General features: G+C 36.7%; 2 protein-coding genes across 2 annotated transcripts; one reads left to right on the forward strand and one right to left on the reverse strand.

The window, feature by feature from the left end:
• Positions 1-8,486: 8,486 nt before the first annotated feature.
• On the reverse strand, positions 8,487-9,239 carry LOC113350925. Its single transcript, XM_026595028.1, has one exon. It carries the CDS (start codon positions 9,237-9,239, stop codon positions 8,487-8,489), a length of 753 nt encoding a protein of 250 aa, XP_026450813.1.
• Positions 9,240-17,777: 8,538 nt separating this feature from the next.
• Positions 17,778-26,139, forward strand: LOC113350926 (ent-copalyl diphosphate synthase, chloroplastic-like). The gene is made up of 12 exons (XM_026595029.1): positions 17,778-18,034; positions 22,433-22,577; positions 22,724-23,003; positions 23,178-23,364; positions 23,525-23,739; positions 23,879-24,112; positions 24,195-24,421; positions 24,513-24,628; positions 24,734-24,832; positions 24,910-25,146; positions 25,421-25,625; positions 25,732-26,139. The coding sequence occupies exons 1-12, from the start codon at positions 17,778-17,780 to the stop codon at positions 26,137-26,139; spliced, it is 2,610 nt and encodes an 869-aa protein (XP_026450814.1).
• Positions 26,140-26,519: the final 380 nt, after the last annotated feature.

Below are 26,519 nucleotides of genomic sequence, written 5' to 3' on the forward strand. Positions count from 1 at the left end.
AAATCCAATCGAAAACATCATCAGTTCCAATTGAACTTGTAAGTTTTTTTTTCTCAATTTCTTCCCATTACGATTTCAGTCCACTTTCAATCAGGTGATTTTTTTTCTGTTTTATTCATGCAAAGTTGCTTAAATAGACGTCTTCAATTCCTCCGACAATGTTGTGTTGTGAATTTTTATTTTCACTTCCTAATGTTACTATAACCATTTTTTTTTAAATAATGCTTCATCAAATCTAAATTGTATCACTTAATTCTATGTTTGAATTAGGTATGTCATGAATTTTTTCTTTAATTTGCAGTTGCTGCCCAAATGACAGACGATATGGAATTGCAGATTAATGTCCAACCCCAGCAGGTACCATCCCCAGTTACCCAAGATAGAGATCCCTTGATGAAGGAAAATCAAGCGTAATGTTACTAGGAAATGGGAAGAATTGGTCTTTTTTTACACCAACGACGTTATCAGTGTCAATAAGGTTATTGTTGACGAGCAGGTATTGATACCCATATTTCTATAAATTTACAGTATAATTATGTATCACTTGCTTATACAGGGAGATAAGTTACATGCCATCATAGCCAAAAATATTATCTGGAAATTTGATAAGCAGATTCAAGAGTGTGGTTTCACGCTATTGAGAAATTACACTTGACTGCTACTAAACCAATATTCAGGTCAGGAGACAATGAGAAGAGGGGTTACTTTCGGTGGAACACCTCATTCTCCGCGCTGGATCCTTATTCTGTGTCGATTATTCTGTTCGAAGCACTCGAATTGAATCTTCAAAACATACATCTTATAGGTCATTCTTAATGTATCCGTTTATGGAAAAGATGGGGTCTAACAACCACACCCAACAATTCGTTTGGCAATCTGAGAGGACTTACTCAACTATACTTTCAAGAGAATCAAATAGACAGTCAGACTCAATCTATAGGAAAGTATATCAAAGAGCGATATCTCTATTTCTCAATTCAATCCGCAATCAAAAAATAAGCATTTGCGATCCTGATTGAATATAAGAAATATAACTTGAACAATACCAAAGAGTAATGTTCAACGATCAATCAATTTCAATCAACAACCAAAGGTTGGATTTCCCAATTGATCGATTCAGCGTACAACCTGTGATATTTCTATTATATAACAAAATATAATGCGGTAAAAAAATAACATAGACACCAGAATTTTGTTTACGAGGAAAACCGCAAGTGCAGAAAAACCCCGGGACACAGTACAGTTTGAACACCACACTGTTTTAAGCCACTACAAACACTGGCCTACTACCAATGAACTTCAGACTGGACTGTAGTTGAACCCTAATCAATCTCACACTGATTCAAGGTACAGTTGCGCTCCTTACGTCTTTGATCCCACCAGGAAATTACACACTTGATTCCCTTAACTGATCTCACCCACAACTAAGATTTTCTACGACCCAAAGTCGAAGACTTGATAAACAAATTTGTCTCACACGAAAAGCCTATTAGAATAGATAAATCTGTCTTCCACAGAAATACCTACAAGTTTTGTTCTGTCTTTTAATAAATCAAGGTGCACATGATCCAATTGAGAAACCAGACTTATATTCCTTCAGAACAGCCTAGTATTATCAATAACCTCAGAATAATCTTAATCGTATGGAAACGAAACAAGATATTGTGGAATCACAAACGATGAGACGAAGATGTTTGTGACTTTTTTTTATCTTGCCTATCGGAGATCACTCTCGATAAAATCTTAGAGAAGATATTACTCAATCATAATAAAACAGGACAAGATTAGAACACGCAACTACAGAGAAAATAGTTGGGTATGGATTCACAATATCAATGAAGTCTTCAAGTCGTTAACCTACAGGGTTTCGTGAAAAATCTAAGCTTATGCAACTAGTATCACACAGGAGGTGTGGGTATTAGGTTTCCCAATTGCTAGAGTTTTCCTTTATATAGTTTTCAAATCAGGGTTTGCAATATTAGTTACCTTGGTAACAAAGCATTCAATATTCACCGCTAGATGAAAACCTGATTAGAACCAAGCTAATATCTTTCAACCGTTAGATCGAACTTATCTTGTCATACACAAATGTATTAGCTCATGTACATAACCTATTTTAGAGCTTTAACCTTGAAGTATGCATACGGGTACGCATACTTGAAATACCCGGACTGAGATTGGGTTACGCCAGTACGCAAACGGGTGCGCATACTTCAAATCCCAGCAAAAAACCTCGGACATGAATTATCTCACGCCAATACGCATAAGGGTACGCATACTTAGGTTCCCGGATTTCTCAACCAACATGTATGCATACTATGGTTCCCAGACATGGATTACACATACGCAAGAATGTACATGTCACAATCCAATCATGGTTAAGTGTTCTTAACTCTTATTTCAATCATTGAAATTTTCTTAGAGGATGACAATAGCCGTTTTCACACACTATTAGCATCAAATCAATTTTCAAGTTATTGAAATAATCATAACGAAACATTCCAAGCCTACATCAAATGATTATATCACACAAACCATGTAAGATGTTACTCGGAAATTTTCACATGATCATCTTTTGAGTTTTGTCAAGAATATAAGATGAACTTGGTTGAATCGAAAGCTTACCAACACATATTTCGAGAAATATGTAAGCGAGTGAAACTCAGCTCGAAATCTCAAATGTGTATAAATTAAAACCATATCGTAAAATGACTTATGTCTCAAGATAGGAGATAAAGTATAAATATACTTTCCAAGTGATAGATGAGTTTCAGTCTCCACATACCTTTTTGTTGATGAAGTTCCACACGCTCTCCTTAGTAGTTCTTCTTCTTCAATGATGAATGCCGTGAAGTCTAATGCTCAACTACACAATCTATCCTAGTCTGAGACATCTATAAGTAGACTAGAAACCAAGACTTATAATTTTGATTACTAACATTAACAAACAATCTTGAGATAGCAACGCTTGCGAGTTCGACCGAGTCGTACTCTAAAAATCTCCCCCTTTGTCAATTTTAGTGACAAAACTATCAATACATATGGATTACAAAATAAATAAAACTTTGTAGATTCTCATCCAAATGCTTGATCTCCTTGGTTCTTCAATGTTACTCGAAATTTTCGTCACTTCCAAGTACTCCAATGATTCCACAGATTTTCAATTCAACATCATTGTTGTCGAAGATCCGTAGCTATAACAATGAGAAAACAATTGCTCTCAACCATTTTTATACAGTGTCATAGTATTATTATACAACATTATTGTATCACAACTTTGACAAAAATACTATGGTGATATGTATCACTCCCCCTTAGTCAATACTTCATCTCACATGAAAACCACTCCCCCTTACATAATGATCCGTAAACCATACGTATTTGTAGTATGAAATTACACATTAATTCTCCCCCTTTTTGTCAATATAAATTGGCAAAGGTACGAAAACTAGTGAGATTCTCATGAAATTTTCATAGAGATACTTCATGACCAAAAGAGAACAACATATCAACTTTTTAGATGCAATCATATAGCCGAAGTGAAATGCATTCATCAAGAGGTTTATAAAGATACAAGAAAACTCCTACAATATTCCACAGCGACACTCCCCACAAAGATTTTCCAATTAAGCACAAGTTCAAATAAGAACTCTCTCCCATAACATGTCATTCCCGAAAGAACAACAAGAGTGACCTTACTTTTACAAGAAAATAAGGATTTCTTTGGGCATAATAAAATCACATGAGAACATGAACTTGTATCCAAAGTGTTCAATTGAATTAACCATAAGAGAAAATGATCAATGCAATTTGCCATGCTCAACATAAGAAAACTTACATAGCAACACAGTATATGCACAATGATGTGGATCAGTGAAGGACCAATACGGTGGAATACACAAAGATTCGTTCTACTTTTCATCATTATTTGCACAATGACATATAATAGACTTAATCTTTGTAAACAAAAGTTCATCCTATCTTCCATCAATATCTGCATAGTGACATAATAGGCTTAACTTTTGTTGTCAAAAGTTTATTCTATCTTTTATCAATACTTTCATACTGACATATAATAGAGATAACATTTGAGCATATATGGGATAGTCAAGTTTCACGGACGTAAACAACATATCTCATAACAGTTTGCAATATATAAAACCATAAAAATTAATACTGCAAAAATCATCTTCCAAATCAACTTTAGAATTCAAAAAAATAAATATAAAAACAGTGCAAGATGAAAACGTTGGAAATAGCTATGTGTACTCACAATAATGGATATTCCAAACCATAGTCATCCTTCTTAAAACACAAGAATAAATTCTCATAAGAAGTTTCCTAGACATTGTAGAGCTTTCTCAGGGCATGTACTGAGAATTCCTTCTCATTATTGAAAAACCCATTGATAATGGATCATTAAATTCTTCCAGATATGCAGAAATATCAGTTAACTCACTAAGTTCTCTTTTCAGTTCACGCAGAGTGTTCTTTGTTAGAGACAACATTTGTTCATAATGACATATTTCTTCTAAAGATGAAACGATTTGAGATTTTAAATCATTTCTTTTTCTGATGAAGTCTTTCACAATAGCCTTGAAGTTATTATCATAATGACAAATATACAAAAGGAAGTTAGAGGAAGAACCTGAATCACCGATCGTATCCTTCACATTTTTCTTTCTTGAGGACAAGATTCCTTCACATAGATACACGTTGACAGCTTCAACTGTATCTCTTTTTGTATTACCTCTAGTTATAGGTTCCATGAAACTGTATCTTTCAAAGAGAAAAATTGAAGCACAATTCTGATCACAAGTGAACATAAATAGATTTATAGAAAAACTAACCCTAAAGAACTGTTGAAAAAGTCTCCACAGTCCACGTTCCATTATCTATCTTAATAACAAGATATTCACTTTCTCAAAATAACTTTTAGTTATAAATAGAATAAAAAAAAATAACCAACATATTTTACAGGACTTGAGCAACCTTGATCTGATCCTTATTCCAAGTCAACAATAAGGAATCAACACATTACTACGACTATAAACTAGATAATAATGGAGTGAACAAAATATTCACTTCATATGTCACAAGGTGACATATCAAGGTTTGTTGGGTAAGAAGACTTACCTTGTTTGACTCTGATTCTTTTAGATACCTTCTTCTTGTACTCAGGCATTTTTTGTTTCTCCAGAGTCAGATTCATCCTTTGCATGTCATTCTGAAGTTTGGAAATTCTTTTGTTGTTCTTCTTGAATTTCCAACACTTACTTTGAACATGAATAGAACTTCCACAAAATGAGCAAAACAACGAAGAATTTTTTATTTGTAGGGATGACTTATGTTTATCACAACTTACAAGTTAAGTTGTTCCAGGGCTGGCCGGAACAACTGAGTTGATTGTGCTCACAGTATTGTTTTTGAACCCTAAACCTTTTGTGTTCCGAAAAGTATTTTGACCAAATAACATTGATGCAGTCTTGTCGGAGCTTCATGTCAACCTTTGTAGGTCACACTTGACAGAATTAATCTCTTTTTTCTTTTAGAGATAGGGTTCTGGTGAATTCATCATTAAGAAAGTCAATCTCAAGAGTTTTCACCTGAAGTGATGATTCAAGTTTCTCCAACAAAACCTTCAGCTGAATATTTTCATTGTGAATTTCTTCACTTTTATCTAAGAAATCTAAAATCTCGGTGTCAGACTCACCTTTCGAATCATAATTTGAGGTAATGGAGACTTCCGCCGAGAGGGCTGAAAACCCAGAGCATACTTCAGGAGTATGTATGACACACTGAGATATTTCTTCTTGAACTGAATCATCAACAACATTGGAGAGAGAAAACAGTCTCTCGTAGGGCTGCACAAGACCCGCCGCCCATCATACCCAAACCCTCTCGTACCAGCTAAACCCGTGGGTTTTTAGTCCAAACCCGACCGTTGTGGGTGGAGGGTTGGTTATGAAAAAACCTGATGTCTTTGGGTGCGAGGTTGGTTTTAGCTTATACCCGTCCATACCCGCCCAAAAAACCCGCATATTATATACCATTAGATAAAATTAATTTTAGCCGTACATTATGAAACCCTAATACTAGTAGATAGGATGACTGATAACCCTCATTAACTTTATACACTCTTCTCTTTATTCAGCTTCTCCTGTCTATTTCTTCACCAACAGTTCAACAACAACAACTTCGAATCCTCACCATAAATCTACAATAATCGAAAAATCAACAGATTCAACACTTAATCTTCATCTATGAACTTCCTAGGTATGAAAATTTTGAGGGTTTTGGTTTTTTTTCTCACTTAATCAGTTAATGTTCATCTGTGAATTCTAATTATATTGTTTTTATTTTTTGTTTTGATTTGATTTGTTTCAATTTGATTTTCTGGAATCAGTCGATGTATCTATATTTGGATCCAGATTTTGATCAATAGTTCTTCAATAGTTTGAGTTTTGAAAGTGAGAGTGAGTACATCCTCTGTGAGTTTAGATAATAAATTAAGCTTTGATTCAATAGGGGTACATCCAGATTTTATAATTTCATATGAATATAAATGGTTATGGAGTTATTAACTGTTGCTACAATCATTGATTAATTAGTCTTCAACAGTACTAATGGTACAACATGTAGATAACGTGGGATTGGATTTATAGTCACTAAGTATCTTTACATTTTAATATAACCTGATATTGTCAGTGTAATGATATTAAGCATAAAAAAATCAATCTACTTGGAGTTGGTTGTTGAGTTACATGGAAATTGAGATTCTTACATTGCTTTGATGTGAATCAATCTCTGTATATTTTTCTTCTATGTCGAGACTTGCTAATACCACAATATTGTTAGATCAGAAAAGAGTAAATAATGTAAATGAAGTTGAAACTTTATTTTTGTAGCCATAGAGGGTAAAATATAAATGGTTGTTCAACATTTTTTATGGAGGTTAATGGAAGAAGGTTCATCAACTCAACCTTTGGATATGGCTACTTCCATCCAAATGTCAAGTGCAGCACCAGCCTCAGCAGCACCTCAATCTGAACCTGGTGGGACACCTCAATCTGTACCTGCTGGCTCTGAAACTGAAGTTACAACTCCAGATGAAGGTAACAGGAAGTCAAAACAGTATTCTGATGTATGGGTGAAAGACTTTACTAGGTTAAATCCTCTTCAACCAAGATGTAATCACTGTAAGAATACTTATGATGCAAAGATTAGGAATGGGACAACTAGTTTGAAGAATCATGCGACAAGATGTCCTAAGAATCCTGATAGGAAGTCGTTGATCCTTGATGATGCTAGTAGGAGAGACTTTAAGATGATGGAAGATACATGAGTCGCTTATTGTTGGTCTAGAAACTTTTATTGTTTAAGTTTTAATCTGAACTTTGAAGTAGTCGTACTGTTTAAACTTGTTTTTATTGGAAGTACTAGTTTAAGACAATGAAGACTTATGTAGTTATGTTTATGGTCTGTTTTTTTAAGTTATCAAGAACTTAAGTAAGTAGTTTATTTTCTGTGTGAATGATTATTGAATATAAAGAGGGTGTAAACCTAAACCCGCCCAACCCGTAGTGTTACCCGCCCGTTGTTTGTGGGTGCGTGGTTGGTTATAAAAATAAAAACCTGCAGTCTGTGGGTGCGAGGTTGGTTTTAGCTTATACCCGCCCATGTGCAGCCCCAGTCTCTCGAATCTCTTGCTTCTCTTTACAATATCCTTGATCTTTTGTATAATCAGCGATCTGTTAGAATCAGATTGATTAGAACAACATTCATCCTCCCACGACAAGTTAGAAGCTTCACTTATAATGGTTACATCTAGGGATATCAATTGGTAGACCCATTAGTAGTTTTGATACCCGGTGGGTAGACCCATTAGTAGTTTTGATACCCTATGGGTTGACCCATTAAGGAACCGGTTAAATCAGGATCCTTACCGCGTATACCCGACGGGTACCCGCGGTTCACCGACCCAATTTTACATAAAACCTAAAATAAAATACTATTCTTGATAATTCCGCCTTGGACTCTGTTTCCCACTCTCTAACACTTTTTTCTTTCTGTCTCAGATCTCTTTCTGAGAACCTAAACTGTTGATGTAAAAAGAGAAAGTCTATTTCCATGGAAATTGCTCGTTCCTTTTGTAGTTTAAGTTCGTACCTTTTCTAGATTCATCTCATGTTCCTATATATTTATATATCATTTTATAAGTTGTTTGACGTTGTTTCCGTTGGCATTCGTAGTCAATAGAGAGAGTGAAAGTTATTTTAATTTTGGCTTAATTAAGGATGGGTTGTGGCTAAAAATCAATTCTGAATGAGTTTTATATAGAGTGAGATGGTGTTTTTAAGGGAGGAAACAACTGAAGAACACTACTATTTTTTGAAAAAGGCAAGATTGAAGTAAATAAGAAAGAGTGCTAAGATGGCACCCTCCAAAGATACAAGAAGAGAGGTGAATAGAGAGTTTACAACAAACTACTCCCTAAACGAATTCACCCAATCAAAGACGAAATCATCAAGCTTAATATTCTTAAACGAATCAACATTGATAGTCCAGCTAAGTAACAACATCTTGATATCTAAAATAAGAGAACTTAAAGTTTTTTTACTTTGTTTCTTCCCTATTAGGATATCATTTCTTTCCAACCAAATTGACCACCAAATCGCAAACGACAAACAATATCTCAAAAAAGTAAATGGCTTAGTCGAGAACTTCAATTTCCATTTCCATAGGAACTCGATGACTGTATTAGGGTGCCTCCAAATCAAGCCTAGCTGCTGTAAGAAGTGGTTCCAAATCTTCCCAATAAAAGGACAGTGAAGAAATAAGTGCTCCACTGACTCCTCGCTATTATCACAAAACCCACAGCTATTTACTAATGTCATGCCCCTTCTTGACAACATTGACAGAGTAGGAGCAGCTCTATTTGCAGCAGCCCAAACCAAGAAACTAATTTTAGGAGGAATTGTCTTATTCCAAATGTATTTAGAAGGAAATTTTGGAGGTATAATTTGTCCCTGATCATGCATGAGCCAAGCATAGTAAGAACTAATAGAAATAGTACCTTTTGGATTGGACCTCCACTCCCGTATATCGTCATCTGCCACAAGCTCTCCTTGATCATCTAATAGTCTTGAAAACTCCATTACCTCTTGAATTTCCTGATCCTTAAGCCTTCTACAAGGATCAATATTCCAACACGGCCCGTTACCATTTTCATGGTACATGTCTTCAACTGTTGCTTCTTTTTTTTTTACTCACTTTCCAGAGTTTTGGAAACAACTCTTTAAGAGTTTTCTCACAACACCATGATCATCCCAAAAATTAGTTTTGTTTCCTCTTCCTATTGAAAATTTTGACCCGTTTTTAAGAAAAGCAAAATGATTAAGAATACCCCGCCATAACCCCCATCCATAAGTTCTCTTTGAATCTTTAGGTAACCAAGCCATTTCGACCCCACCAAACTTCTCAAGAATAACTTTCCTCCACAAACTAGTCTTCTCCTATCCATATCTCCACAACCATTTGGTTAACAAAGCCTCATTAGTAATCTTCAAGTTTCTGATGCCCAGGCCACCTTCACTCTTAGGGATACAAAGTTTTTTCCACGACCTCCAATGTAACCTTTTCTTATCCGTGGAATCTCCCCAAAGAAAGTTCCGCATCAGTCTTTCTAATTTCTTCGCGACTGAAATAGGAATTTGAAAAAGTGAAAGATAATATAAAGGAATAGCCGCTAAAGAGCTATTAATGAGATCAACTCTTCCGGCTCTCGAGAGATACCTTCTCTTCCATGGAGTTAGCTTTAGAGTCATTCTCTCAATCACCAAATTCCAAACTGATTTTAGCCTAGTAGAATCCCCAATAGAAATCCCAAGATAAGAAATTGGAAACTCGCCAATTGCACAATTTGCTACTGCTGCACATTCTTGAATACAGATCTGTTGAACACCAATACCCATCATAGAACTTTTGGCAAGGTTAACTTTTAGGCCTGTTTTAGCTTTAAAACTCTCTAACACCTCCATAAGTTTTTGAACCTCTTCTACCTTCTCATCTAAAAACACAATGATGTCGTCCGCAAATTGAAGATGAGAGATTTCCATGCCATTTTCCTTTACATAGAACCCTTTAAGACAACCTTCAGTTTTTGCATTGTTCATAAGCTTATTAAAAACTTCAGCCACCAATAAGAATAAGAACGGAGAGAGTGGGTCTCCCTGTCGGAGTCCCCGAGAAGCTTTGAAGAATCCTTTCGTTGTTCCGTTGAGAATTACTGAAAACCTAGCTGTAGAGATACAATTTCGAACCCATCTTCTCCATTTCCATCTGAAACCCATCTTCTGATGCACAACATCAACAACACCCCAAAGAACATGATCATAATCCTTTTCCATATCTAACTTACACATAATCCCTTCTTTTCCTTCAATCTTTCTTGAGTCAATTAACTCATTTGCAATCAAAATTCCGTCTTGAATCTGTCTCCTGGCTAAAAAAGCACCTTGCGATTCAGAAATTAGATTTGGAATAACCACCTTAATCTGTTGGCGAGAACTTTAGATAAAATCTTATAGATGGTACTGGCCAGGCTGATAGGCCGGAAATCCTTCAACTCTACGACATCATTCTTCTTCGGAATTAAAGATAAAAAAGTACAATTTAAGCGCCAGTTGACACCCCCATTCACATTAAATTCCTCCACAACCTTCATAAAATCGTCTTTAATAGCTTCCCAAGAAACTCTATAAAATTCAATCGGGAAACCGTCAGGCCCTGGCGACTTACTCAACTTGAAAGATTTGATAGTCGAGAGAATTTCATCTTCAGTAATTTCTCTTTCAAGCCATATTCTCTCCGCCTCGGAAATACTACCAAAAGACAGCTCCCCCAGGTCCACACATTCCTCTTGATCTCTTGAATAAAGCTTTTCATAAAACTCAGTCACTTCTTTTGCAATTCGATCTTGACACCAAACCTCCTCCGTACCAATCTTCAATTTAAAAATCGTGTTTTTCCTTCTATTCCCATTTGCAATTTTGTTAAAAATCTTAGAGTTCCTTTCCCCGTCCATATGCCAACAGATTTTAGCCCTTAACTTCCACCTCTTTTCTATCAGAACAAGCACTTCATTGTACTGCTGACGATGACTATCCCTTTCAAGAACACTACTGTTTATGGGAGGTGAACGGTTGAAATATTAAATGTTTCGGTGTTTGGGAATGCTTGAAATTTTTGGGCTGTATTCAATGATGAATTTGCAGGTGAAGAAAACATAAGAGGATCTCAATACAACAAGGGTAAACACACCTCTTGACGCCAACAAAATTGCTCATAGAGTTTTCTATGAAAATCCAGAGTGGGAAAGAAAAGGGTAAAGATCATTATTTCATTCTTTACTCATTTTAGTTATTATAGGGGTGATTTGTTGTTGGGTTTTGATTAATTTTATCATTTAGAATATGGAAGTGCAGTTCATTAAATTTTATAAGGTTTATGATCGAAATAACTTCTTGTGCTTGCATCTATATTGATATGTAGTGCACATGTAGCTAGGCATATCAAAAAGACGTTGTCTAACATAGTTTCTACCAATCGTTCCGAATTTATGTCGTTTTGAGTCATCGTGAAATAATGTCTTTGTCCGATTTGGAAACTCAATTTAAATTTATGTTTACAGATTACAGTACTCCAAAAATTTCAACCACATTTACTTGCTGGTTAATGTTAATATTTATTATTATATGATAACCCTTATTTCATTACATGCTTTTCTTGAAGTTACGAGGAATTGGGAATTCCAAAGAGGGAAGAAGAGAGGAAGTGAAGGATAGCATGAACACTTGGTGACTCCATAACAACCACCAGGGATAGAGCTATAGAAGGAGGCTTTTAGTTTATATGTTAATGTTTTTGGAACATTACTGCGATTACTTTTAGTTTACATTTGGATATGTTTTTGGACAAGCATAGTTGCTTTTAGATTATAATTCTGTTGTTTTCGGAAAGTGATATTATCTTTTCTTGCTTTAGGTTGTATGGCAGTATCACCAATATCGTGCTAATTTTGTAGAACTGTGGAAATTTGCATTGATGCACATTTTTATTTTGTAGTAAAACGGAATAAATACCCGTTTAATACCCGGAATCGGTGGGTATTCGCGTATTTAATTGGGTCCGGTTCTGGGACCCCTAATTTAGGAACCGGATCCGGAACCATCAAGACCCGGAACCGTGAAAAATAATAGGGTCCGGTTTCCGGTAGTATGGTACCCGGGAGGACCCGGACCCATTGACAGCCCTAGTTACAGCATTGAACGCAGACGTTCTGACTGTATTCTGATCATGATCAAGTATTTTTAACTTTCCAACAAGATTAATTCTGGAAAGAGTTGCAAGGTGTTAAAATCGTATCTAGATGGCAGCAATATGAGAATTTTCATCACAATGTCTTTTTTAGGAATAGTCTTACCCAACGCAAAAGATGCGTTAACAATTTGACACACTTTGTGATTAAACTCATCAAATGAATCTTCATCTACCATACGAAGGTTTTCCCAAACGGAACATAATATTTGAAGCCTAGCTTCCTTTTCGGAGGTATTCCCTTCGAATATAGTTTCTAAGATATCCCAGGCTTCTTTAGACTTAGTGCATGTAGTAACATGGTGCTGAAGATCTTGGGAAATGGCATGTATGATAGCATTTATGCCGTCGGAGTTTTCTTCGCAGCAAGGATTTCTTCCGGACTATATCTACCAATATCCTTGGGTATAGATATATCGCCTTCTGTATTAACCGGAGGATCATAGCCATTCACAACACGTACCCATGTTTGAAAATCACGAGCTTGAAGAAAAGCACGCATAACAATTTTCCACCATGAGTAGTTTGAGCCATCGAAGACTGGTGGTACATTTACAGAGATACCACTTCTGTCCATATTCAGATCGCTACAAACAAAGACTTATGAGGTCTTTAATGTGTTCTCCTTCTCTGATACCAACTGAAAAAACGGGGGTCTAACAACCACACCCAAAAATTCGTTTGGAAATCTGAGAGGACTTACTCCAATATACTTTCAAGAGAATCAAATAGACAATCAGACTCAATCTATAGGAAAGTATATCAAAGAGCGATATCTCTATTTCTCAATTCAATCCGCAATCAAACAAATAAGCATTTGCGAGCCCGATTGAATATAAGAAATATAACTTGAAAAGTACCAAAGACCAATGTTCAAGGGTCAATCAATTTCAATCAACAACCAAAGGTTGGATTTCCCAATTATTCGATTCAACGCACAACCTGTGATATTTCAATTATATAACAAAATATAATGCGGAAAAGAAATAACATAGACACCAAAATTTTGTTAACGACGAAAACCGCAAGTGCAGAAAAACCTCGGGACCTAGTCCAGTTTGAACACCATACTGTATTAAGTCGCTACAGACACTAGCCTACTATCAATGAACTTTAGATTGGACTGTAGTTGAACCCTAATCAATCTCACACTGATTCAAGGTATAGTTGCGCTCCTTACGTCTCTGATCCCAGCAGGAAACTACACACTTGATTCCCTTAGCTGATCTCACCTACAACTAAGAGTTTCTACGACCCAAAGTCGAAGACTTGATAAAAAAAATCTGTCTCACACAAAAAGTCTATTGGAATAGATAAATCTGTCTCCCACAAAAATACCTACGAGTTTCGTTCCGTCTTTTGATAAATCAAGGTGCACATGAACCAATTGATAAACCAGACTTATATTCCCGAAGAGTAGCCTAGTATTATCAATCACCTCACAATAATCTTAATAGTATGGAAACGAAACAAGATATTGTGGAATCAACAACGATGAGACGAAGATGTATGTGACTTTTTTTTATCTTGCCTATCGGAGATCACTCTCGATAAAATCTTAGAGAAGATATTACTCAATCATAATAAAACAGGGCAAGATCAGAACACGCAACTACAGAGAAAATAGTTGGGTATGGATTCACAATATCAATGAAGTCTTCAAGTCGTTAACCTACAGGGTTTCGTGAAAAATCTAAGCTTATGCAACTAGTATCACACAGGAGGTGTGGGTATTAGGTTTCCCAATTGCTAGAGTTTTCCTTTATATAGTTTTCGAATCAGGGTGTGCAATCTTAGTTACCTTGGTAACAAAGCATTCAATATTCACCGTTTGATGAAAACCTGATTAAACCCAAGCTAATATCTTTCAACCGTCAGATCGAACTTAGCTTGTCATACACAAATGAAATGTACCTTCATTTAGGTTTGAATAACCGTACCTAAACGTGTACACCAAGGTGGCTCAACAATAGTTAATCGAAGTTAGCCATATGAATACTCTAATATCAACCTTATTCATCTTAACCATAACTAGTTCAAATGACTCAAATGAAACTAGCTAAAGAGTTGTTCAATTGCTATATTCTCATTAAAGTATACAAGAACACAACTGAAACAAAATCGGTTTGATTCACTTGATTCAGTTCATGAACAGTATAGCCACGGTTTGCAAATATTGCATTCCTTATTATATAAATGTATTAGTTTATGTACATAACCGATTTTAGAACTTTAATCTTCAAGTATGTATACAGGTATGCATACTTGAAATACCCGGACTGAGATATTCACAGTCTACTATTAGCATCTTAGTTTGTCATTTTGCAATCCACTATGTAATTTAATGGTTATTTCCTCAGTCAGGGGCTAAAAAATGAAGATCGATCTATGGGAATATGCCGCTAATCAAGTTAGGAATGACCCAATTGATTGTGACTCAACTCCATCTCTAACCAAGGACAGAAATATCTTTGAACGCAATCGCCACTGACGTGCTAACCGATGGTGGATGGCACTATCTTTCCTGCCCTAGGTGTAGCAAAGAAAATCTTGGTGACGATAGTAACCTTTGGTCACTAAATGTGATGGCAAAGTTGATATTTCAATCGCAAGGTAATCACCCAAAACTATGATTTTCATTATCAAGATCAATGAAATTTCTTCGTCATCTAACTAACGAACCGGAAAATGGTTCTTCCTTGCATCCCAAGATTAATCTTCTCTTGGAGGACCACGTTGGCGCCACAGTCTTTGTGGCTCTGGATGGGGAGGTCCAAAATTTGGTCCGTTAAATGGCAACAAAACTCATAAAGGAGACAAATTTAATCTAGCTAGCTCCGTATCCACCATTTTGCATGTAGTTATTTTGCAGTTCATTTATCAGACTAACCTTACAATCTTTTAATGGATCGTATTCGTATAAGAATCTAATAAATAGATATAACTAAGATAATAATCTGCAACGTCATTGATTGTGCCTGTTCTATCTTGGCAGAAAAACATTTTGTATGACTAAGCTGAGTAACATAGCTCAATTCCAGTTTCTGCATGCCATACACCATTTCTAATAAGAGTTTGACAGAAGGACTTTTTGGTTCTATCAGCTTTACTGCATGACATGAACAAGTATAAAATGAGTCATTAAACAGGGCCTAGAGCACAACCCAACTTACAAGTACATTTATCTATCATGTGATTACGTTTTTTCTAACACGATGTTTGGCTCCTTAGCACTGCTCATAATGGAGGTGGAAGATTTAACTGCCACCGCTGTGTTTGTTGCCAATAGCATAGGGGTAAAATATTGCACAATTAGTTATCATGTGAAGCAGTGGTATTACAAAGGGGCGAACTCATTCGCACATAGCATATCTCAGATGACGGGAACGATAACGTCACAAAATCACGAGTAAGGTGTGAAACTGCGCGAAGTTAAAGAACACGTGCGAGAAGATCAAATACAAGTGTGAACATCGCACGCCAGATCCGAAAATAGGGGTTTTATTAACTGTCTTCCACTATGTAAACTCTTATATATAGGACCAACAAACATTGTAGTAATGGGGATCTTCTTTGGTGAGTTGAGATAGAACTTTAGGAGAGAGAAAGTTATTTTCTTCCCAAGTCAGGGTTTTATCTTATTCTTTGTATTGATTTCTAAACTTAATAAAATTCTTCTAAGTGTTCTTCATCATGATTTCACAGTTAGATTTATGTATTATCAAAGGGGTGTAGTTGTGGGATTTCCTGCAACTACATTTTGGCGTCCAGAAACAGGGATTTACGAGATTACACTTGCTTGAAATTTTTAAAAAAAATGGTTTCAAAGAATTTCTAGATAATATTGTCTTTAAGAAAAGCTTGTGATTGTTTCGATGAGTTTTAATCTTTAGGTTCGATTCGCAAATACAAAGTTTTCATCTGGGAGGAGAATTTTTGTTTTCATAAGTTTGTGAAGAAAGTATTGTTTCAGGAAAAAAGATGATTAGACAAGTACCCACAGGAGAGAACGCAACACCAATCAGAAGAAGTAGGAGGATTGCAGGAAGAAGGAGAGGTGAAATCGCAGAATCTTCGCGTATGGGAACGAGGAAAAATCGGCCTAGGCGACTTAGGTCTCAGGTCCAACCAATACCAGAGGAAAACGACCACAGGAACTATGAGGAAGTAAGTGTTCACACCACAGATATAGAGACCGCCGAAGAAACGAAGAATGGACACCAAATGTAGGAACGGTAGAAGTAACAGAGGAAAACATGACCATTGGAGAACTCAGGCAACAGTTAGCAGACGAAAGAAGAAGAGAAGAAGAGATGCGTGCAAACTTGACACAACAAAATGATGAGCTAAGGGAAGAAAACCACAGGTTGCAAGAGAAAAGGTCACAAACCAGATCTAGAAATACGCGTGCGAGTACAAGACTGAGAACAAGCAGGAGTACATCCAGGAGAAGCAGATCTGACGGTAGAGACAATGAACGAGAACAATTTTTAGATAACAACTTGGTGGAAAATTTTCAGGTAGGTGATAATTTACAGGAGGAGCGCGAACGCAATCATATGGAAGATAGATATGTGCAGGTGGGTGAAAATGAACCTAGGCGAAGACGTCACAGAGAAGATAGACCGGAGCGAGATGAAGAGTATAACAGCATGCAGGATGAATCAGAGCAACATAATGACGCAGATTTAGCAAGGATGATACTTCATGGGAGAGAAATATTGAGAAAACAAAGAGAGAGGGATAATGCCGCACAGGAGAACGTGAGGAATGAGAGGGAAAGACGCAGAAGAAGAGGATAAGATGAAGACCAACAAGAACTAGAAGAAGCTGTACGCCAAAGCAGACATGAAAATAGATTGAGGCAAGCACGATTGAAAATGCCTATCCAGCAATAAGAGAAACCATTCCCTAATAATAAAATCATGAGAGAAATAGCAGAACTAAGAGAGTTAATGGAAAGAGGAAAAGATGGAGGAAGAAGACAACTATAGGAATCAATAGAGGAAGCAGCAAAGACGCCTTTCGCACGACATACACAATTAGTGACCATACCAACAAAATGCACACTACCTACGTTCCCTAATATCTTTGATGGATCTACATGTGCATTTCAACATACCAAGGCGTATAACTTGGCTCTACTGCAATGGGAGGATAAGGATGCAGTGATGTGCAAGTATTTTCCAGCAAGCCTGACAGGAGAATCTTTGAAATGGTTTGACGGATTTCCAGTAGGTTCAATAAGATCATTCCGGAACTTGCAGAATTTATTCTTGGGACAATATATCAACATCAACATGTTAAGGACTGGGATCGAGAGGGTATTCAGCTTGCGAAGGAGAACGAATGAAAGCTTGCGAACTCTAACTACAAGATGGAGGACCATGTGTAGAGAAATGGCAGGGAGAGTAGATGAAAGAAACATCATCCTAGCCTTCATCAATGCACTATTTCCAACTGATGTACTGTACACGCATATATTCAAGATGAAGGACAGAATATCCATGGCAGAGCTGCGCGAGTACCAGGAGGAGTACATCGATCTTGAGGAAAAACAAAGAGATATGGAGTCCTACCTAGTTGCAGTTGCGAATGCGAAGGAAGTAAATGCAAGCCTATTGCCAAGGATAGCAAACAAAATTGTGAGCACTTCGTAAGGTAGCCAAGAAAAGGCAGCATCAGAAGATAAACAAAAACGGTGGCGATGAGTAATTGAGATCAGGAGATGTATGAACGCAAGTACAGAGAAAGAAAATAAAATAATCATGGAGGAAAAAACAAAGTCGCAAGGTTCGAAAATCAGGGAGAAGGATACGCGAGATACATGAGGTATTACAATCAGGAAACAACAGAGTCCATGAAGAAGTCAGGATGCCACCTCTTAACACGATAGCGGAGAAGGTTTGGGAGGCAGTCATACTAATGGAGGAAATAACACCTGGGGCAAGAACCACCATCGGGAAGAAGGAGTAGAGAGTTTTGTGCTTATCATCAACTGCAAGAATATAAAACGAATCATACTAAGAATGATCGGTCAAGGAAATCTTAACCACTTTCTAGCTACACCACCGCCACCACCACCACCAACAACAGGAGGACAATCGTCAGATGCGGACAAAGGAAAAAACACCTTTCTGATTGAAGTGGGAGCGAATGTCAAGAACCTATATTGTAATTCAATAACACATTTACCCAAAAGTATAGAAAACTTCCACGACAATGTGTTGAGTCGCGTGTATGCAAGGGATGCTGAAGTAAAAGAAGTACCCAACTTGGCAAAGATACCAAAACTCAAGGAATGACAGAAGTAGCCAATCACGTTTAGCGCAGAGGAAGTACCTGGAGGGGGCGAACTCCATGAGAGTCCATTGGTGGTTAAGTTGGAGATAATACTGAAAGGAAAATGTATAAGGAAGAAGATGTAAAAGGAAACACATGGGCGATAAATAGGACATTAATTGATATCAGGAGTTCTGTAGACATTTTGTTCTACCATGCTTACAAGACAATGGGAGGAAAATATGAAGACCTGATTTATTCGGCTTATAAGATCTTCGACTTCAATGGATCAGCCAACAAACCCAAGGGAGAAGTTACCATGGTAATTCCTGTTAAAGCAATAACCACAGAAATAACCTTTTGTGTTGTGGATGTAGAATCTCCCTACAATGCACTAATAGGGAGACCATGGTTACACAACATCTTAGGTGTGTCCTCTACATATCACCAATGCATTAAATTTCCATTACCTTAGGGAGTGGGAATTATCAGAGGTAGTACAACAGAAGCGAAGACATGCAATGATATTGATGTGGAAAAGAGCGAGGGACGTGCGAATAAAAGAAGAAATTGGAAGAAAGAAATAAAAGAGAGCAAGCGAGGTGAAAGACTGATGGTGGACTTTATAACCAAAGAGGAAGAGGTGAGTAGTCATTATGAAGGCAAAACACCGTCAAAAGATTAAAGTATCTCAATCAGGAAGAAGAGTGAAGAAAAAGACGAGACATGTCACATTTATATGGAGGGGATCGCACCTGCGAGTGAACATAAACATACCAAGCAAACAAATACAGAAGAATTTCAGCTAGGAAGCTTGGTTATGAGAGAATTACCACACTACCAAAAACAAGGAGGTAAAAAGGGAAATGCAGCATAGGCTGGACCATATGAAGTAAAGAGGAATGTTGGAAATGGTATGTATGAGTTGATAGAGAAGGATTTCTTCTCAACTGAAACTTATCCCTCATCGACCCATCTTATTTGATTTACAAATTCGAACAGACTTTCATGCATCACCATTTCCTTTATTGAATCAATGGCAAACAACAACTCTTTCTCCACTGGTTTCTCTGACTCGATCTCTCATTCTGTCGTGTTGTACTGAGCTTCCGAATCACGCCTTTGCTCTTCAAGCACGACCACAAGGACCGTGTAACTAGCCGCTGGTAGACTTGATTGGAGCAGTCGCTCAGAACATGGAGTTATGGCTGCGTCATCTTCGTGGGCAGTGAATGGAGTAATACTGGACTATACCCGGGTTTAAATATGATGATTTAAGCCCCTACTGATTTAATAAAGGCCACCCTGGTCATATTAAAACTATTATCAGCTGTCTGCCTTGAGTAAATAGTATCTGGTGATTCTTATTTTGACACTATTGAGACTTGCAGTGCTAACTTCAAGTCTGTAAACAACCAAAGCCTTCAAACAATGAATTAAGCACCTATTTTCTTTGTTTCACTCCACATGACTCCGAAACACCTACAAAACGGAAACTAAGCGTAATACCGCTAATATAAGAGAAACAACAAAAGAAAAACATAAGAAATTGATATTCAAATGATGTATTTTAACCTCCTATCAACCCACTGATTGAACCACACGTTAAACCAGTGAACCTTGACCCAGTAGATTTACCAGTTTCTCATCAGGTCTCGATTTTAAAACATTTGAATCTACAGAATATTTGGATATAAATACCAGATCCAACACCACTAGTGAGATTAACGGTTGTGTGGGAAGAATACTAACATCCATGTAAGACAATATTTTTATCGCTAATGAGAATACTTCTTTAATCTGAAGGATACCAAGACTTATATAAAATAAATTGGAAAATATGGCCTTATATGGATTCTAGTATCTCCTTAATAAACTATTACTGTATTAACAACAACGCCAAAATCACATAAACAAAATCCAAACAATTTGCTTCATTAAGAGTCAATTGTTTTGTTTTTAAAAGTCATTACTAAATATTGTTTTAAATTCAACTTCTACTTTCTAATTAATTCGAGGGGTAACTTTTTCTTCCTTTTTGATTGATACAATTTGTGATGCCGGTGAGCTTTGAACTTATCACCAGCCAGCGACTTTACAACTGTACTACAGTAACACCTGCATTTGGCAAATGATCAATATCCGAATTTGTTACCCAACTTTTAAAATTGGAATCTATATCAACTTGGTTTATTAAAATTCCGAAACATAAGGTGATACATCTCACCAAATTCCATGTGTTGACACATGTGTTAAGAAAAGACTAAAGGGTTAAAATGGTATCTCCGTTATGTTGTCACGGGCTACTCATGGAGTCATCATCTTAGCCCATTGGATTATTTGCGTGTGTGGCAGCATCTTACCGGTAGTGGGTATTTTCTGTCTATTTCTTGCACGTGGGAACTCACACATGTGTGGACTCAACTGTTTTTGTAACAATTCATCATTTTTCCAATTATTTTAACGTTGGGGCGGATTTCCAACACTCCAGCCGGTATTTGGGCATTTTCCCGGTTTTCCCCCAAATCTAGAAGTCGCCTTCCCCATTATCTCGTGGTCTGTCAGTTCCATCTATAGGTGTTGCGAATGGGGTATTCAGTTGCAGACCAGCAAAGTTATTTTTGCTAATTCCATGTGTTCATACAGGACTTGGTTTTATACTTATGTTTGGTCAATATGGATTTGTCCTTTCATGTGTCAATGCAGAATCCACCCGTCATCTACTTCTCATTCACCTTTTAAATCTCACTATTCATGAACATTAATTTCTATGTTATTAAGGAGTGAAGTAGAAAGAGTTTGACAGATAACAAGTAGAAAGAGTTTGACAGATAACAATTGCTTCTTACCATTTTTTAAGTTTGTTTGTCAAAAATTTATTCATCCCACCGGCCACCATAAAATCCATAGTCAAACTCACGTTTCTATTCTGGTAACAAAAATTCTAAATAGACGGCTTCGAAAAACTCCCACCAAAAATTCAAATAGACCGCTTCAAAAACTCACGTTTCATGCCATTCCATCCCCAAATTGTTTTTCACTGTTACCCTTATTAGGTATACGTTATTTTAGGGAGTTAGGACACGATTTTTCTAGAAATGACTCTTTTGGGAATGTTTCTGTGGAAATTACTGTTTTGGGAATGTTCTCTATATACTAGAGGGACCTACGCCTACTTACCCCACTGAGGGGAAATATTCGCAAAACAGGATTTGGAACGAAAATTATTTCTAGAATAGTGTAACATGCTACTTTGTCAAAGTATTGAGAACCCCCTATGTGTACGCAGTATGCCCAATTATGTGTATAATAAGTAGTAGAAGAAAACAGAGTGGAAACAGTAGAAAAAGCGCTCTCACTTTCACAATTTTGTATGATCCTATGCATTTCTAGCTCTCGTGGAATCTCTCTTTGGAATTTATCTCGTCCTCTAAATTTCTTCCAGTCTTTCCCAATCCTATAAATTCTCTCAAACTTTCTCAATACAACATCCATTATCACTTCAAAATGCCTTGTTGTCTGCCTATTATCCTACGAGTATCGACGTTTGATCCCAGCAAAATATTACAGCCATCTCTATTCTATTCCACCCCATATTCTTCCAGTAAGTTATAACGGTCAAGAGAATGTATCCTATTCAATAATAGACTAGCATTAGTCTCTATTTTATTCATTTTGATAAAAAATTCTTACTCTGGGTTTCAAAAGATTCTTCAGTTTATCTGTTGGAATCTTATCTTATAATTAACTAAACATGAGCATTTTTTGGTAGGAGTTCGTTCTATCGGTGGTGGTGGCGGTGGTGGTGTCCGAACCAATCCAGAGGACATCTCTCTTCTGTGTTCTTCATACAATGTGATATCCAAACGTCAGAGTCCACGAGGTACGTAATAATTCACGTGAAAAAGAAAATTAAAGTACTAAGAAAAATAGACATGACTACCAAATCAAAGGTTTGTGTTCTTATGATGTGCAATTGTGCATTGCTCTGGCTGCAGTACAATTGTCAAAGTGGGAAGATACTACACAACCAGAAGGAAATGAACAAAGGTTATCTGTTAAGGAACATGTGGAAATAATTAAATCAAGGTTAAGTGAGATGAATGATGGAGAAATAAATATATCAGCTTATGATACTGCATGGGTTGCACTAGTTGAAGATATATATGGAAGTGGCTCACCTCAATTCCCTACTTGCCTTCAGTGGATAATCAAAAATCAGCTCTCTGACGGTTCATGGGGTGATCAACATATTTTCTCTGCTCATGATCGAATCATTAGTACGTTGGCTTGTGTTATTGCTTTAAAAGCTTGGAGTACCTGCGGTTATATGCGTGAAAAAGGTACGAAAAGAAGTACACCTATACGTTCCACTTAATATATATTCAAATAAAAAACGCGAAGAAGATCCATATTTGCTTCTTCTCTCATAACGGTAATGTACTGTAGATGGCACTTATAAGGTGGGTTACTGATTTTATGTGTAAAATTGATCTTGATATTGTGCATATGTATAGGACTACTGTTCATCCAGCAAAATATGTGTAAACTGGAAGATGCCAATACTGTCCATATGCCAGTAGGTTTCGAAGTTGTATTCCCGTCTCTTATCGATATTGCTCGAAGTTTAGACATAGATTTTCCCGATGAAGATTCGCCTGCTTTGAAAGATATATATGCTAAGAGGAAACTAAAGCTAATGAGGTAGGAGGTTATCCATTTTTTTTGTTCTAGCTACTTTCCCTAGTTACATGTTCACGCAAATTTTCACTTCATTTTTAATATTGAGATGACCTTATTTTGTGCGACATTTCCTGGATTCGTATCTTTTTGATGTAATTTGAAGACTAGTGTATGTATACAGGATACCAAAAGAAGTGATGCATACAGTCCCTACAACACTGCTTCATAGCCTAGAAGGAATGGCAAACCTAGATTGGGAAAAGCTTCTGAAGTTGCAGTGCGTAGATGGATCCTTTTTGTTTTCTCCAGCATCCACAGCATTTGCTCTCATGCAAACTAAAAATGAGAAGTGTTTAGACTATCTTCAAAAGGCTGTAAAAAGATTCAATGGAGGAGGTAAATTAAAAAAAATCAAAAATCCTATTTCTTTAGCAGCTAGATAGAATTCCTGATAGATTACTATACGTACATTATAATTGTTTTGTTTTAGTTTGGCACAACTTTAATCAATCAATTAATTGACATATTATTCCAGTTCCAAATGTGTATCCGGTTGACATGTTTGAGCGTATTTGGGTTGTTGATCGCTTGGATCGCCTTGGAATTTCACGATACTTCCAAACTGAAATTAGAGACTGTGTTGACTACGTCGAAAGGTATTGGACTGAGCATGGAGTTTGTTGGTCAAGAAACTCTAAAGTTGCTGATATAGATGATACAGCTCTGGGTTTTAGGATTTTACGATTGCATGGGCGTGACGTTTCTTGTGGTAAACTTTTGTCTAATTTATGTACTAATCAAAAATAGAATTTGGTTACTTACCTTTCCCGTTAAATTACTACTTTCGGCAGATGTTTTTCGCCATTTTAAGAAAGGAGATGATTTCTATTGCTTCCATGGACAATCAACATCGGCAGTAACCGGAATGTTTAACTTATATCGAGCATCTCAGGTTATGTTCCCGGGAGAAAACATCCTACAACAAGCAAAACATTATTCAACGACCTTTTTAAGAAAGAAACAAGTTTCAAATGAACTTCTTGATAAATGGATAATTACAAAAGACTTGCCTGGGGAGGTAAGAAGCGATAATTTTATGTTTTCATCCATGCAAAAAGGAAATTAACAAACTATATGAGACATCTTCATTAACGACGTTCGTGGATAAGGTGGGGTACGCTCTCGAAGTTCCATGGTATGCTAGTCTACCTCGCATTGAGACAAGATTTTACGTCGAACAATATGGAGGTGAGAACGACGTTTGGATAGGGAAAACACTTTATAGGTAACTTCTTCATAAATGGATGATTGATCATAAGCTGAATTAGCGGCTATTAGATAATCATCCTTGAGCAAAGTTTTTAATTAAGTTTTGTTTATTGTTCAACAGGATGTCTAATGTGAATAGCAATCAATATCTTGAACTCGCAAAAATAGACTTCAATAATTGCCAAGCCCTACATCAACTTGAGTGTCAGGAAATTCAAAAGTGAGTCAAAACTCATTCCGTTGGATGCTCTTTCTGATCCTGCTCCTAATAGCTTAATTATGCACTTCACATCTCAGGTGGTACAATGAGTGCAAACTTGAACAGTTTGGAGTAGAGAAAGACACACTTCTGCAGTCATATTTTTTAGCCACCGCGAACATATTCTCAGCAGAGAGGTCAGCGGAGCGACTAGCATGGACTCAAACAGCTGTACTTATGAAAGCAGTGTCGTCTTACTTCGAAACAATTGCAATTGCTGAGCAGAAATCATTTGTCAGCGAATTCGCTAAGGATATTGGCTGTGACAATATCAGGTACCATTTGTAGAGAGACATTTGTAGTTAAACATCCATTAATACTGCATTCAAGTGGTCCTAGACCGAAACTAAAAGACGGAAAGAGATACAACATACACAGTGACATGATGAATTTCGACTGGATCTCCATGACTTGAGCAAGTCCCGGATGCCTTACACGGCTCCATGACTTGGAAGAAGTCCCGCATGGAACTCTTTAAGCCATATTCCAAAGAACACTAATAGTTTAATTGACTTTCTTATCATTTTGTTTGTTTGTTGCTCGTTGCAGTATGATCAGACAAAAGAGAATGAGATCACTAACAAAGAAGACAACAATGAATCGTGATATAAAAGAAGGAAAACAATTTGGTGATAATCACTTTCATGAAGAACAACAACAGCTCATAATGGCTCTCGTCAGTACCTTGCATCATCTTTCATTGGGTGTACTCGCTTCTCATGGAACAGATGTACGCGACCATTTACGAAGCCTTGTGAGTAAATCAACGCCACAATTCCTGCGCTATTCATATTCACATACAACCATATTGCTGATCCCAAAAGTAAAGAACTGATTTAATCTTTACATAACATTTGCAGTGGGAGATATTTTTGAAGCAAGGGTACCACGAGCAAAAGAGACAACAGGAAGAAGCATTCGTCTTAGTGTGCACGATAACCCTGTGTGCCGGACAATCCGCAAAACTCTTCGATAAGAATGCAATTTCGGCTAATACCCACTTAACTCGTCTCGTCTCCCTTACCAACTTTCTTACTCATGAACTACTTCAAATCAATGGAGAAGCTAAGGTAGATAAAGAAATGGTGTCAATAGAATTAGGAATGCAGGAACTGGTAAAATGTGTTCATGAAAGATTTGATGGTATTAACCCGGAGATTAAGCAAGTGTTCCTCATGGTCGTTAAGAGCTACTATTATGTTGCCTTTTGTTCACGGGAAACTATTGATTATCATATATCCAAGGTTCTCTTCGAGAGAGTCGCATAACTATATATAACAACTATTTTCTCTTTTTTCTTTTTTTTTTTTAATTTTCCCAAAAGAACATTAATGTAAAAATAGTATAGTAATAAAATCATTCGGTGAAGATATCAGGTGACCTGAATATGAAACTCGGCAGAAACAAATTATACATGGTCCAAATAAAATAGAAGCTAAATTAGTAAACGCATTTGATAATCTTAATAGGTGCTGTCGAAACTGTACTCATGTTAGATTTGGCTTTGGATATTTTGGAAGAATTGGATTAGGTTGTCCTAGGCACAAGGGATCTAATGTCCCCATTTTTGTTTATTATGATTGTGGAAGTGTCTTCAATGATTAAAAGTGCAACTCCTTTGGTTTCAAGCTAGCAGCTGATCAGTATC

This window comes from Papaver somniferum, chromosome 2, assembly GCF_003573695.1.
Source record: "Papaver somniferum cultivar HN1 chromosome 2, ASM357369v1, whole genome shotgun sequence".
Classification (NCBI taxonomy): Eukaryota; Viridiplantae; Streptophyta; class Magnoliopsida; order Ranunculales; family Papaveraceae; genus Papaver; species Papaver somniferum.